Source organism: Meriones unguiculatus, chromosome 8 (assembly GCF_030254825.1).
Source record: "Meriones unguiculatus strain TT.TT164.6M chromosome 8, Bangor_MerUng_6.1, whole genome shotgun sequence".
In the NCBI taxonomy this organism is placed as follows: domain Eukaryota; kingdom Metazoa; phylum Chordata; class Mammalia; order Rodentia; family Muridae; genus Meriones; species Meriones unguiculatus.
Genome location: NC_083356.1, coordinates 77232014 through 77244499, shown reverse-complemented (window position 1 = coordinate 77244499; position 12486 = coordinate 77232014). Strand labels below are relative to the sequence as shown.

Genomic DNA, 12486 nt, shown 5'->3' with positions numbered 1-12486 from the left:
GCACCACCACACTGGGCCGTCACCAGTATTCTTACTGTGAAGTGAGAATCGTTTCTCACATCTAGGGAATCTATCAAAATCCCAATGACACTTCTTACCAAAATAGAAAAAAGATTGTAAATCATGTGGATGCAAAAAAAAGACCCTAACTCATCACAACTATATCAAGCAAAAAAACAAAAACAAAAAAACAAAGTTGGCTGCATCACATCACATGACTTCAAAATGACTCCAAAACATCATGGGCCTGTCATGGGAAGATACATGGATTAGTAGCACACAACGCTCAGAAATAAAATGTAAAAGTTTATGGTCAATAGCCAAGAAAGATGCCACGAACACAACGCTAGAGTATATTTTCCTTAGTAAATTATGGTGGAAAAACAGTATCTACACGTGGAAGGAAAAAAATTAGACATTCAACCCACAGCACATACAAAAATGTCGCAACAGAGTAAAGCCATAAACATTACATTGGAAATGTTAAACTACCAGAATAAACTGGTATTTAATAAGGAAAGCTTGCCAGCACTGATGTGGGTGGATGTGTTTTGATATGATTCATAAAACAGGCACAAACATGCAGACGAGACCATGTCAAATTAAGAAGATGCATAGCAAAGATTCAGACTCAACAGTGATGTGGCTGGAGAGGTGGCTCAGCACTGGCAATTCTTGCAGAGGACCTGGGTTTGAGTCCCAGCATTCACATGGCAGCTCACACCTGTCTGTAACTCCAGGTCCAGAGGACCTGATTGTCTCAGACATACAGGCAAAACACCAATGAATATAAAATTAAAATAAATTAGAAAAAAAAAAGAATCTACAGTAATGAAAAGACCAGCAGAATAGGAGAAAACCTCCTGTCATCTAGGAGGTTAATAATATATGAGAGGAAAAAATAAGTGTGTGTATGTGGAATTCAATAACAACAACAAAAAAGAAAAAAACAGTTAAAAACCAAATAAAAAACCCTAAATTGACGTATCTTAAAAGAAGACACACAAATGTCCAGGCACAGAGATGAAATTGGTTAGTCCCAGCTATTTAGAGGCCAATGTAGGTGGGCCCAGAATTCACGACCATCCTGGGCAACCTAGCATGACCACATCTCAAAAGAATCCACAGAAACTAAGGCCACAAAATAGCCAAGGTACGGGAAGAAATACCATGACTAGCTCTCAGGGAAATGTGAATTAGATCTACAGTGAGATAACACTTTCTACCTATTGGAGAGGCTGGTATCACAAGGACAAAAGATAAATGAGGATGTGGAGAAAAAGGGAGCCCTTGCACACCACTGGAACATGGTGCAGCCACATGGAAAACAATGTGGCAGTTCCTCAAACGGTAACGTTAGGCACACCTGTACCAGTCCAGAAACTCCCCTTCTGGATATATTCCGAGAGGACATAAAACCAGGATACTTACACTACCACAGTCATTGTAACATTCTTCACAATAGTCAAAATCTGTAATCACCCTTAGGGTCCGTCGATGGATGAGCAGATAAAATGTGATCAGGGCTGGGGGGTCACTCGGCAGGCAAAGGCGTCTTCTGCTAAACCTAATGGCCTCAGTCTGGTCTCCATGACCACAGGGTGGAAGGAGAGAGTCCCCCGATTGTTCTCCGGTGTGCTTGTGTACACACGTTTGGGTGCACATGAGAGTACCCATCACACGCACACACACACACACACACACACACACACACACACACACACACATGCACACACAAAATTTAAAAAGAAGAAAATGTGTCTGGTAAGCCACAAGGGAATACTATTCCTATTTAAGAAAGAACTATCACTGGTGGCCCATGTCTTTGTTCCGAGCACTCAGGGGGCAGAGGCAGGCAGATCTCTGTGAGTTCAAGGCCAGCCTGATCTACAGAGTTCCAGGACAGCCAGGACTGCACAGAGAAACCCTGTCTTAAAAAAAAAAAAAAAAAAAGCACCTCCCCCCCAAAAACGGGAGAAAGAAAGGAAGAAAAGAAAGAACTGTCATTTGCACCAACACAGAACAAGGAGAACCTCATGGTAAGTGAAAACAGTCCAAGCACAAAAGACAAATAACCATATTTTTACTCACATATGCAGTGTAAAAATGCCAAACACAGTGAATAATGGTTTCTAGATTCTGGTAGGTGGGTAGAGGGTTGTCATTCAAGGGACCAAACAAATTCAGTTTGAGAGGAATAACTTCAGGAAATCTATTATACATCACAGTAATGAGTGTGTGTGTGTGTGTGTGTGTGTGTGTGTGTGTGTGTGTGTGTGAAAGCTGATAGGAGAACAATTTTTTCTCCCTTTGTTTTTTGAGGCAGGGTTTCTCTGTGTAGCCCTGGCTGTCCTAGAGTCACTCACTTTGTAGACTAGGCTGACATCAAACTCACAGCAATCCTCCCAGAGTGGGTTTCTTTTCTTTCTTTCTTTCTTTCTTTCTTTCTTTCTTTCTTTCTTTCTTTCTTTCTTTCTTTCTTCCTTCCTTCCTTCCTTCCTTCCTTTCTTTCTTTCTTTCTTCCTTCCTTTCTTTCTTTCTTTCTTTCTTTCTTTTTGTTGTTGTTTGTTTGGTTTTGGTTTTGGTTTTGGTTTAGGTTTTGGTTTGGGGTTTGGGTTTCTCTGTATAGCTATGGCTGTCCTGGAACTTGCTCAGTAAACCAGGCTGGCTGGAGTGCTGGGATTAAAGGTGTGCACCACCACTGTGGAAGAACACATTTTTTTTTACCACAAACTTTTAACCAAAAAGAGTATGTAAGGAAACATATATGTTAAATGAATGAATGTCAGCATGTCAGAATGTACTATGCCTGTAGATTACTTGTATAGGTCAGTGATGTGACTCGGGGTAAGGGTGATTGCTGTCAAATCTGATGGTCTGAGTTCCATTCCTAAAACCCACATGTTGGAAGGAGAGAACTGATTCCTGCTCTTTGTCTTTTGACCTCTATGCATGCCCTGTGATACACACATGTATGTGTGTATGTATGTATATACACAAATGCATGCGCTCACACAACAAATAAATGTAAAAAATTTAAAATATATAACATGTTCATCACAGCATGTTATAATGAAATCTTTTCTCTTCTCCGAAAGATTTCTCTTTGAAAAGAATCACACCGTGCTAATTCAAGTGTCTTAAACATCAAAAACCAGACGTCAAGAATGAGTACATCAGAGCACTAAGAACACTTCATGGCTTTGCTGAGTATGAGTAAAGACTCAGAGAAGCTACGCCACATGGGGACAGAGAGTTGCCTTCCACAGTGGGAAAACAGCAATTTGAAAGCGACACACTTCAAAGCAAGGGAACACTAATCACCCAAATACACAGCATTGTCATCTGCGGTCCCCACGTGAACGCGCTTAAAGCCGTGAAGGAATGTCAGCAGTTTGCAGGAAAGGAGGCCGTAGTAGGTCTCAAACAGTGAGCACTCTTTCCCATCATTCATGTCTTCCCAGGCCAGGATGGTTTCCGCATCTGCAACATCCGAGGATGTGAAGATGAACTTGTAGCAGCATCTGTTGTACGCGATGTGTCTTCTCCCGGAAAACCTTGAACTGTGGATGGGCACAAGGCCTGCGGACTTAGCACAAATACCTACAAATACATCAGCTGGCACCACGCTCGGCGCTTCGTTCACAACCACATACACCATCCGAGCCACGTCCTGGGACATTATGAAGGCTTCACTGCTGCAGTAGTCTGGGTAGTATTTTTCCGGATACGCACTGAGAGGGACAAATTCTTGGCTGTGGGGGTCTCTGTTAGGTGTAGCCTGGTGAATAACTCTTCCTAAATAGATACCTTCCAAGTGTCCTTTCAGATTGAGAAGATAATCTACCAAGCCTGGTAGGTTGATAAACATCTCCTCGTCAGCTTTGAGAATGAACAGGGCATTGGGACAGAAGGCCACAGCCCACTGGGTCATTGAGATGACCTTCAGGGTCTGGTTTTCGGAAGTGTCCAGAAAGATCCCTTCAATTATATCATTATTCTTCTGAGACTCCACGTTGATGTCTTCCTGGGTAGTTCCCATCACTGGCATTCCCAGAGCAAACAGGGTGAGAACTGGGTAGCCTTGGACACTGGTCACACTACCCCAGGTTTTCCTGATGAGCTCCCGTCTTGTTCCATTCCCTGGCCTACTGAAGATGAGAGAGAGCAGAAAGACGGCCTTCCCGTTACACACCTCTGGCTGGCTCAAGAGGTAATACTTGGAGGGATGACTTCTTAAAGGTTCCATGTTCAGTTTTCTTGCCTTGTTCTTAATTTCGAGAATTTTCATATCTATGTGAGGCAAAGAATGTAAAAAATATTCCTCCACGAAGTCAGCTCCAAAGAGCAAGGCGTGAAACAGTACAATGTTAAACAGAATAAAGCACCACTGGTGAGTCCGAAGTCTGCAGAGAGTCACCTGAGTAAGAAGAGGAGTTATGTCCTTTTCAGCTTCGTCTCCACCCGATCATCCACCCACCGACGCCTGTGTGGGCTTCTTACGGTACCAAGCAGCCCATCCTATGCTAAGTGTTTATTATTATCATTCCTCTCTTCCACTATACTGTAGTCTCCTGGGCCGCAAACGTTATATTTCTCTCTTCTCCAGTAGTGCATTTGCCAGGAAGCGGACCCTGGTATGTTAGCTGTTTGCTTTCTTGGTTGGAGGGGGGTGATAGGTATAATTATAAACTAGATACTATGTGAGACACTGGAGATGCAAAGAAGGGCCAGGCACAGGTAGACTGATGCCACGTATCAGGTGACATCATTGTGATTAAAACCTACCCGGAAACACATAGGTATAGTTCTTGAATGGAAGCACTTGGATCGGTTTCCTCTCTAATTACAAAGGTCAAGAACTGCTTTCCATGATGTCGTTGCTTTGGGTGTCCACCATACCCTGGCTGTTTATCAGACATTCACATTTTAGTATAACTTTCCATTTAATCTGGTGCTGAATGAGAGTCTGGCTTGAGAGGATCTCCTCGCCCATCTGACACATCTGCCAATAAGGGCAGATTCCTACTATCTACACAGACCTGCATGTGCCAGGTTCACTCCGCCTCGTTCAAAGACATGGAAGTGCCCGTACGGAGGGGGCCCTAGAGAACTGCAACAGAGCCAGGGAGCATTAAAGGAATCAAAATCCTGTTCGTTAGAACTTTCCTATTAGGAAGCAACTTACGGAGGTGGCTCTTCCTGAGTGCTTACGAGTGCCGGCCACTGCACCAGGCACTTTATTCTGAGCTTCGTTCGCGTGGCCCCAGGGCTACCGCTCTCAGAGTAACTTCAAAATGAAGCTGAGCACCTGAGGCTTAACAATTTACCCAGGAGCACACGGTGGGTAAGGGGCTGAGATACGTCACCATCTACAGTTCTCTCAGAGCCACTTGGAAATTCTGGCTCCTACTTGTCCTTCTCTGCAACAACTAAATAGGGGAAGAAAAAAAAAAAACTCTTGCAGTTACGAGCCCCAGGGCTTACCTGCATGTTGTCTGTGAGCGATTTCAGGGCTTCGGAATTTATTTGGTTCAGATCCAAGCTATGCGCAAGAGGATGTCGGATAACTCCAGCTGACAGGGACTGCAGCAAGTACTTTGAGCCTCCAACTTTAAGGATAAGGTTTCTTGCCAATCACCCTGAGCTTTTGTCCCAGAATACCTGCTGCCTGCATAGGATAGGACAGTGAGTGCTTATCATGTTACAGCTAGTGAGAATCCAGAACAAAAGAAAAAAAAAAAAAAGGAAACCCTTTCACATGTCCACCCAATACTTCTCCTGGAACACGCTCCTTCTCATCATGCTGCATTCCAGGTGAAATACATGTGCAAGTTCAAAGAACCCTTCACCTGCATCATGTTTACACAGCATCACTTCCCAAGGAGGAAAACGTGTGTGTGTGTGTGTGTGTGTGTGTGAGCAATAAGGCCTAATTTCCAGGATATGCACATGGTAAAACTGTCCTATGCATTAAGGAATACAAGTGATCCCGTATTTTTTTCTCTCCCAAAGAAACATCATATAATCAGGTCTTATGTGTGTCTCCTTGGGAGGGACTCTGCATTCCTGGCTTATACTGTGTAGAATATTTACTAAGTCAATTTTTAAGAAATACCACAGGAGCCAGGTGTGGTGGTGCTTTCCTGTAATCCTGGCACACAGGGAGGCAGGGGCAGGGGCAGAGGCAGAGAGGCAGAGGCAGAAGCGGAGACATCTCTATGAGTTCCAAGCCAGCCTGGTCTATAAAGCCAGTGCAAGAAAGCCCAGGCTGCACAGAGAAACCCTGTCTCAAACAAAACAAAACGAAACAAAAACAAAAAAAGAAATACAGCTGGGTGGTGATGTGTACCCTTAATCCCAGCATTCAGGAGACAGAGGCAGGTGGGTCCCTGAGTTTGGGGCTAGTCTAGTCTACTGAGGGGGATCCAGGACAGCCAGGGCTACACAGAGAAACTTTATCTTGAAAAACCAAAAACACAAAAAATTAAAAAAATAAAATAAAAGAGAGAGAGAGAAATTCAAAACACATTTGAGTCACGTGACAACCTGCCTCAAAACTCAAAACCACTCCAACAGAGAAGAAATACAAATCACTTTCCTCTGGTAAGCTTTATTTGAAAATGCCATCATGAAACTACTTTGTATGCTAATTTGAAAAATAAGTAAAAACAAAAACAAAAACAAAAACAAAAAAACACTGAACAATGAAAAGAAACTACGGCTACACACAAAACATGCACACACACACACACACACACACACACACACACAAAGCCAGACTACATGAGACCATGCCTCAAACACACATGCACAGGATCACACAGCAAGCAGGTGTTAATGTGTGTGTTCTCTCAATAATTATCGTTCAATCATGGAATTTTTTAAAAAATATTTTTTCCCGTGGCTAGTCCCTTATAGATAACTGATTCCTTCCCCCACACACACATCAGAAGCCATCGACTGTAAAGAACTACACTTCAAGCATCTTTATCACAATTTTTTAAACGTATTTATACATTCTATCTGTATGTACACATGCACGCCAGAAGAGGGCGTCAGATCCCAGTATAGATGGTTGGCGCACCATGTGGTTGCTGAATTGAACTCGGGACCTCTGGAAGAGCAGCCGGTGCCCCTAACCTCTGAGCCATCTCTCCAGCCCCCTTTCCACAATTTTTAAGAACCCCCTTCAACAGCTTCCTGCCTGGACTGTTTCTTTTCCTTTTGGGGGGTGGGGGTGGGATGGGGTTGTCTGTCACAGAAGCCTTCAATGTTTTTATTCTCAGTTATGAGTCTGCAGTCATCAACACCACGGCAAAAGAAGCTTCCTCGCCCATAGCAGCCGGCAGTAGCATGGCTCAAGGAGTTCCTTTCCACATGGTTGCCAGTGCAGTACAGACCACAGACCTCTGGAACCAGCCCAAACACGGACCTCAATCCGGTCTCCTGTGGCAGCATGGATCACAGACACCAACATGGCCTCAGACAGCTGCACAATCCGCTGACATCAACGCGGCCTCCAGCAACAGCACCGGCCGTGGACGTCACCGTGGCCTCCAAGGGCAGCCCAGACCAATGAGGCTTAGTCCAGCGAATGAGCCAGTCTTCATCTAGGATAACTCGTTGCTGCTGAAAGCCAGGGTGATCGTGAGGTTAGGCAGCGGGTTCAGGGGCGGTACCTGCGAGAGCTCCAGGTGGCCGGCTACATCCTCCTTTGCTGGCTTTTGCAGCACTCCCATCCCTGTCGTCGCTGCTGCCTCCCTAGTTCTCCCAGACTCTGCCAGACTCGCCGCTCTGTTTCACCATCTTTCATCTCTCTATCGCACCTTTATTCAAGTGGCACTGCCACCTGCTGTGTGACACACAATACATGTATAGCACAAATAGCTATACATGTACTTATTGCATCTAAACAAGTGACCTGGTTCAAAGTTTCTTTCTTTGTAAAGATTTATTTATAAAATACACACATCCACTCTGTGTGTATGCATGTCTGTCTGCGTGCACACCAGGAGAGGACACCAGATGTTATCATAGGCGGTTGTGAGCCACTACGTGGGTGCTGGGAGTTGAACTCAGGACCTCTGGTAGAGCAGCCAGTTCTCTTAACCACTGAGCCACCTCTCCAGCCCTGATGCAAGATTTCTGAAGCACCATAAAGAGTGGGCTATCCCCAAGACTCATCTCAAACTCGGTGAATTACAAGAGTGAGGGTGACCGTGTCACTGGGCAGTGGTCAGGGTCAGGATCCTCTACAGCTCCAGGCCACCGCACACCTCCCTGCCCCTCCTGGGCACAACCATAGGATTGACTGGCAACAGGCCCAGACTGGTGGTGGCCCAAACCTCCCAGTAGGCAGAGCACCTACCCTACTTGGCAATGACATGCTCCTTTTCCAATTTTGGAAATTTTTACCAAGTGGGGAAGTCGAACTTGAAAATCCAAATTAAAAGAAGTTTGTACATGTACTGAATCTAACAATTAAATGTGTCTTATATTTAATAAACCATAATTCTGTTTTTGCAATTTTCTTTTTAATTACTTATTTTTAGCTTATGTACATTGGTGTTTTGACTGTCTGTCTATGTGAGGGTGTCAGATCTTGGAATTACAAACAGTTGTGAGCTGCCATGTGAGTGCTGGGATTTGAACCCTTGTCCTCTGGAAGAACTGTAAGTGCTCTTACCTGCTTAGCCATCTCTCCAGCCCCTGCAACTTTCTTTTATCTATTTACTTATTCATTTCTTTATTTGTTTGTTTTCTGGTTACAAATTCTGTTCCCAGATCTTTTCTGGACTTCAAATTTACAGTTTATTTTCTATTTTATTCTGTGTGTGTTTTTTTTTTTTTTTCTTTTTTTGGGGGGGTTGGGACTGACGGGGCAGGTTTCGAGACAGGGTTTCTCCGTGTAGCCCTGGCTGCCCTAGAACTCACTCTGGAAACCAGGCTGGCCTCAAACTCAGAGACTGTCTGCCTCTGAGGTTAAAGGTGTGCGCCACCACCACTTACATTAGTTTCTTTTTCTTTGAAAGGGTAGAAAAATATTACCTCTGGAAAGAGCCATATGGAATTTGCAGTTTGTTTTATCAGATATCTGCACTGCCGAGATTGACACCAGTTCAGCAAATAGATATTAGTGCATGGTTTTCTTTCCAACCTCCCCTGTGAGAGATAGGCGTTCATCTCTTCCTGGATTTTATCATCCAGACTGTAGGCTGTGTCTGTATAGTATTGGATTATTCTGTCCAGTATGGCAGTTATTAGCCAAACAGGGTACTTCTCCCTGTCCCATGCTACTGCTTGGCAGATGAAGGGCGGGGCCAGATCTCAGCACCCTGCCACTAGGGACAGCTCTACTGTGCTACCCAGGCGTGGGGCAGGGCCCACTCAGTGTTTTAACAATGCTTAACTCCTGGCTCAGCAAGTAAAAGGGGGAAAAAAAATCAACTCTTGTAAGGTGTCCTCTGTCCTCCACACGTGATATGGTATATAAACACACACACACACACACACACACACACACGTACACACACGTACACACAGTACACATACACGCACACACAAAGAGAGAATCTTTATTATGTGCATAGGTGTTTTGCTTGCATTCCTAGTGTTGAAAACAGAGGGTGTCAGATCCTCTGGGACTGAAGTTACGGACACTTGTGAACCGCCTGGTGGGTGTAGGGAATTGAACTAGGGGCTCCTCTGGAAGAACAGCCAGTGCTCTTAACTTAGCTGAGCTATCTTTCCAGCCCCTACAGTTTATTTTTTTTTTTATAAAGCGCTGTCAGATTAATTATGATCAGTATTAGTGTCAATGGTAAGTACTTTAAATCCCGATTGTAAGCCCATCTTGCAGGTGTTCACTTCCTAGAAATAAGAAGCTGGGGGATGTGACAATTTGGCTCCCTAATTAACAACTTTTGGGTTCTGCCTTGTGCTCTCACTGTACTGAGCAAAGGAACTATTAGCCAAATAGCCAGTCTATACTACCTTTATGCCAGAGCCAGCTGTCTTGAACCCTCCAAGGACGCCTTGAGAAAAATGCGAGTTGCAGCTGATTGCCCCAGCTCCTGAAGGTACGACCCACTCAGGGCTGTATGAGGCAGTTTGTACCAGACATCTAGCTATTGCAAATATTAGATGACCCTGTAATTATTTCTACCTACACCGGAGGAGGAGCACTGTTGGTGGCCTAGCGGCTTCTCTGACTGCAGTGGTTGGTCCAAAAAAGAGAGGCTGTGATTGACCCAAACACAAATTTTCCTAACTGTAATTGATATAAACCCTTCCCTGGCCATATCAAGCAGCTCACTCACTCAGGGAGGTGGCTGGGAGATAGTATCCTATGCCGTCCACCCCTGAGTTACAACATTAAGCCCAGGAAAAGGCCCTTCGCCCTAGTGATCTTGGCAACTTTGCAATCATGGATTGAGCTGGTAACACAAAGAGATAACAAAGATGGGGTGATGGTGGAGGCAAGGAAATTCTTGCAGTGGCAGCAAGAGATAATTAGTCAGCATTGAAAGCCTATAAAGTGGTGAGCAGAGAAGTTTCAGAGTGGTCAGGAAAGGAGGAAGGACGGAAGAAATAGGTGGCAAGAGAGGGCTAAAGGATAAAAGTTCGTAACAACTGAGAAGGGAGAAACTGCAGGTCCTGTCCACTCTCCACCCCCACCCCACCCCTGCAAGTAGACCTTCAAGTCTTGATTCCCCTGCTCTGCCCCCAAGTACTGGGATTATGCACATCGGCCACTATCCCTGGCTTAGCTGTCAAGTCTTTAAAACAAGATGTGTAACCCTTGTAGAACTAAGGGTCCAGATACTAGAGGCCTGTATAAAAACTGTTAACAATTCCTCCTCTCATTCCTCCTAGCTTTTGCCCCTGTCTGTCTGTTGCACTGGTTGCTGCTGTCAAACACCAAGTGAAACAAAAACTTTCAAAAACAAGCAATGGTGGTGATAGCCTTTAGTCCCAGCACTCAGGAGGAGCAGAGGCAGGTGGGTCTTTGAGTTCAAGGCTAACTTAGTCTACAGAACAAGTTTCGGGCCAGCCGGGTCTACACAGAGAAACCCTGTCTCGAAAACAATACAAAAGGTTTCTGACAGCAGCATCCGAAGAGCTTCTCCTTGCTTACCATGATTTCTCTCTGGGGAGAACAAAAGGATCCAAGCCAACTGATAAGTAACTTACGTGTTGCAAAGAAGAGGCATCTCCGTGGTTGAGTAACCACGTTTTGTACACAACGCTGCATGTGCTGTGATTCAAGCCTACCTCACTTGGCTGCCCCTACCCAACCACGTTTTGTTTTCCACAGCCCTCGCTTCTTGCCACACACCTTTCTTATTTAGACACCTTACTTAGTGGTGTCTTTCTCACACCACTAGATGTGAGGAAGTATGCAGTTAGGGATGTGTTCATCTGTGCCAGAACCATGTTTGGGATGTATCAAGTGTCAATGGGTTGTTTGAATTTAGACACATCCCAAGTTGGAGTCTTAGCCTCCTGAGAAAAATTGCCCCTAAGTTGGTGAAAAACAAGGGTAGATGAGGAATATAAACACTGTGCAAATCTGGATAGACGTCTTGAAACAAAGCTTTAGTCCAGGATCACTAAGTATAAACTAGACAGATGGTACCGCACTATTAAGCCCCTTTTCTCAGCTCCTGGCCATTCTTTCCCACTTTCCGGACGGGCGGGGGTCGGAAGTACAGCCGCTTCCGCCCTACGCTGGGCGCCGGAGGGACGCGCGGAGATGACGCAGGCAGCACCGGAAGCCGCTCCCCTGTGAGGCTGCGGACCCAGAGCAGCGGCCGCAGGTCCAGGTCTGTATTCACTATTTGTCGGGCCGGGCTGGGCAGGGATCCCCGGCGACGGCGGCGTTGCTGACCCGCCGCCTTGGCCTGTCTTCTCCCTCTCCCTGCAGGCGCCATGGCTGCGGAGCGGACCCGGCCGCTGCGACGCTCTGGCGGCCCGAGCGCGCCTAGTCGGTGTGAGCCCGGCGCGAGGTCCCGGGCCCCGGGGCGCTCGCTCAGGTCAGTGCCGCGCGGAACACGGCTCCAGGAGCAGGGGACTAAGGGAGTCACGAATAGACTGAGAGACTCGAGTTAATTTTAGAGACAAGAAAATTAGATCTAAGAAATTCCTGCTTTCTGTCGCCTCGGTTTCTCTAGCTGCGAAATGAGTTAACAGTGATGCCCCAGGGCTCTCAGTTTATTGAAAGATGATAAAATGTGGACAGGTTGTATATACAATACAGAACGTTGTAGAGTGTGTAGGTAGGCACCGTGCTTGTGGATATGCCTTGAAAACAGATGTGCATTTGGGATGATGCTTTTAAAGGGGGAGAAGTGACAGTATTACTACTACATTGTAACAGTAACTGCCATTTATTGCAGGCTTATAGTGTGCCAGATAGTGTGTAGAACGCTTTATCCTGTTTAATCCTCACAAACTCTTGTAGGTAAAACAGTACCAGACTAC

At 45.4% G+C, this 12486-nt stretch overlaps 2 protein-coding genes across 7 annotated transcripts in view; one reads left to right on the top strand and one right to left on the bottom strand.

Annotated features, from left to right (window-relative positions):
- Positions 1-1888: 1888 nt before the first annotated feature.
- Positions 1889-11936, bottom strand: B3galt9 (beta-1,3-galactosyltransferase 9). The gene is made up of 4 exons (XM_060390524.1): positions 11688-11936; positions 7479-7632; positions 5488-5612; positions 1889-4420 (listed from the first exon to the last, which is right to left on the bottom strand). Exons 1-4 carry the CDS (start codon positions 11934-11936, stop codon positions 3317-3319), a joined length of 1632 nt encoding a protein of 543 aa, XP_060246507.1. The 3' UTR covers positions 1889-3316.
- Positions 11741-12486, top strand: part of Fbxw2 (F-box and WD repeat domain containing 2) — a 24029-nt gene continuing 23283 nt past the window's right edge. The window contains exons 1-2 of one of the 6 annotated variants that reach the window (XM_021660937.2): positions 11741-11828; positions 11930-12038. Coding sequence is in view for 1 of the 6 variants with exons in the window: in XM_060390004.1 (XP_060245987.1) it covers positions 12227-12313 (87 nt within the window). In the remaining 5 variants the exon portion in view is untranslated. Of the gene's footprint in view, positions 11829-11929; positions 12039-12090; positions 12314-12486 lie in introns of those variants that run through there. The other 5 variants (XM_060390003.1, XM_060390002.1, XM_021660938.2 and 2 more) reach the window with 5 other exon arrangements.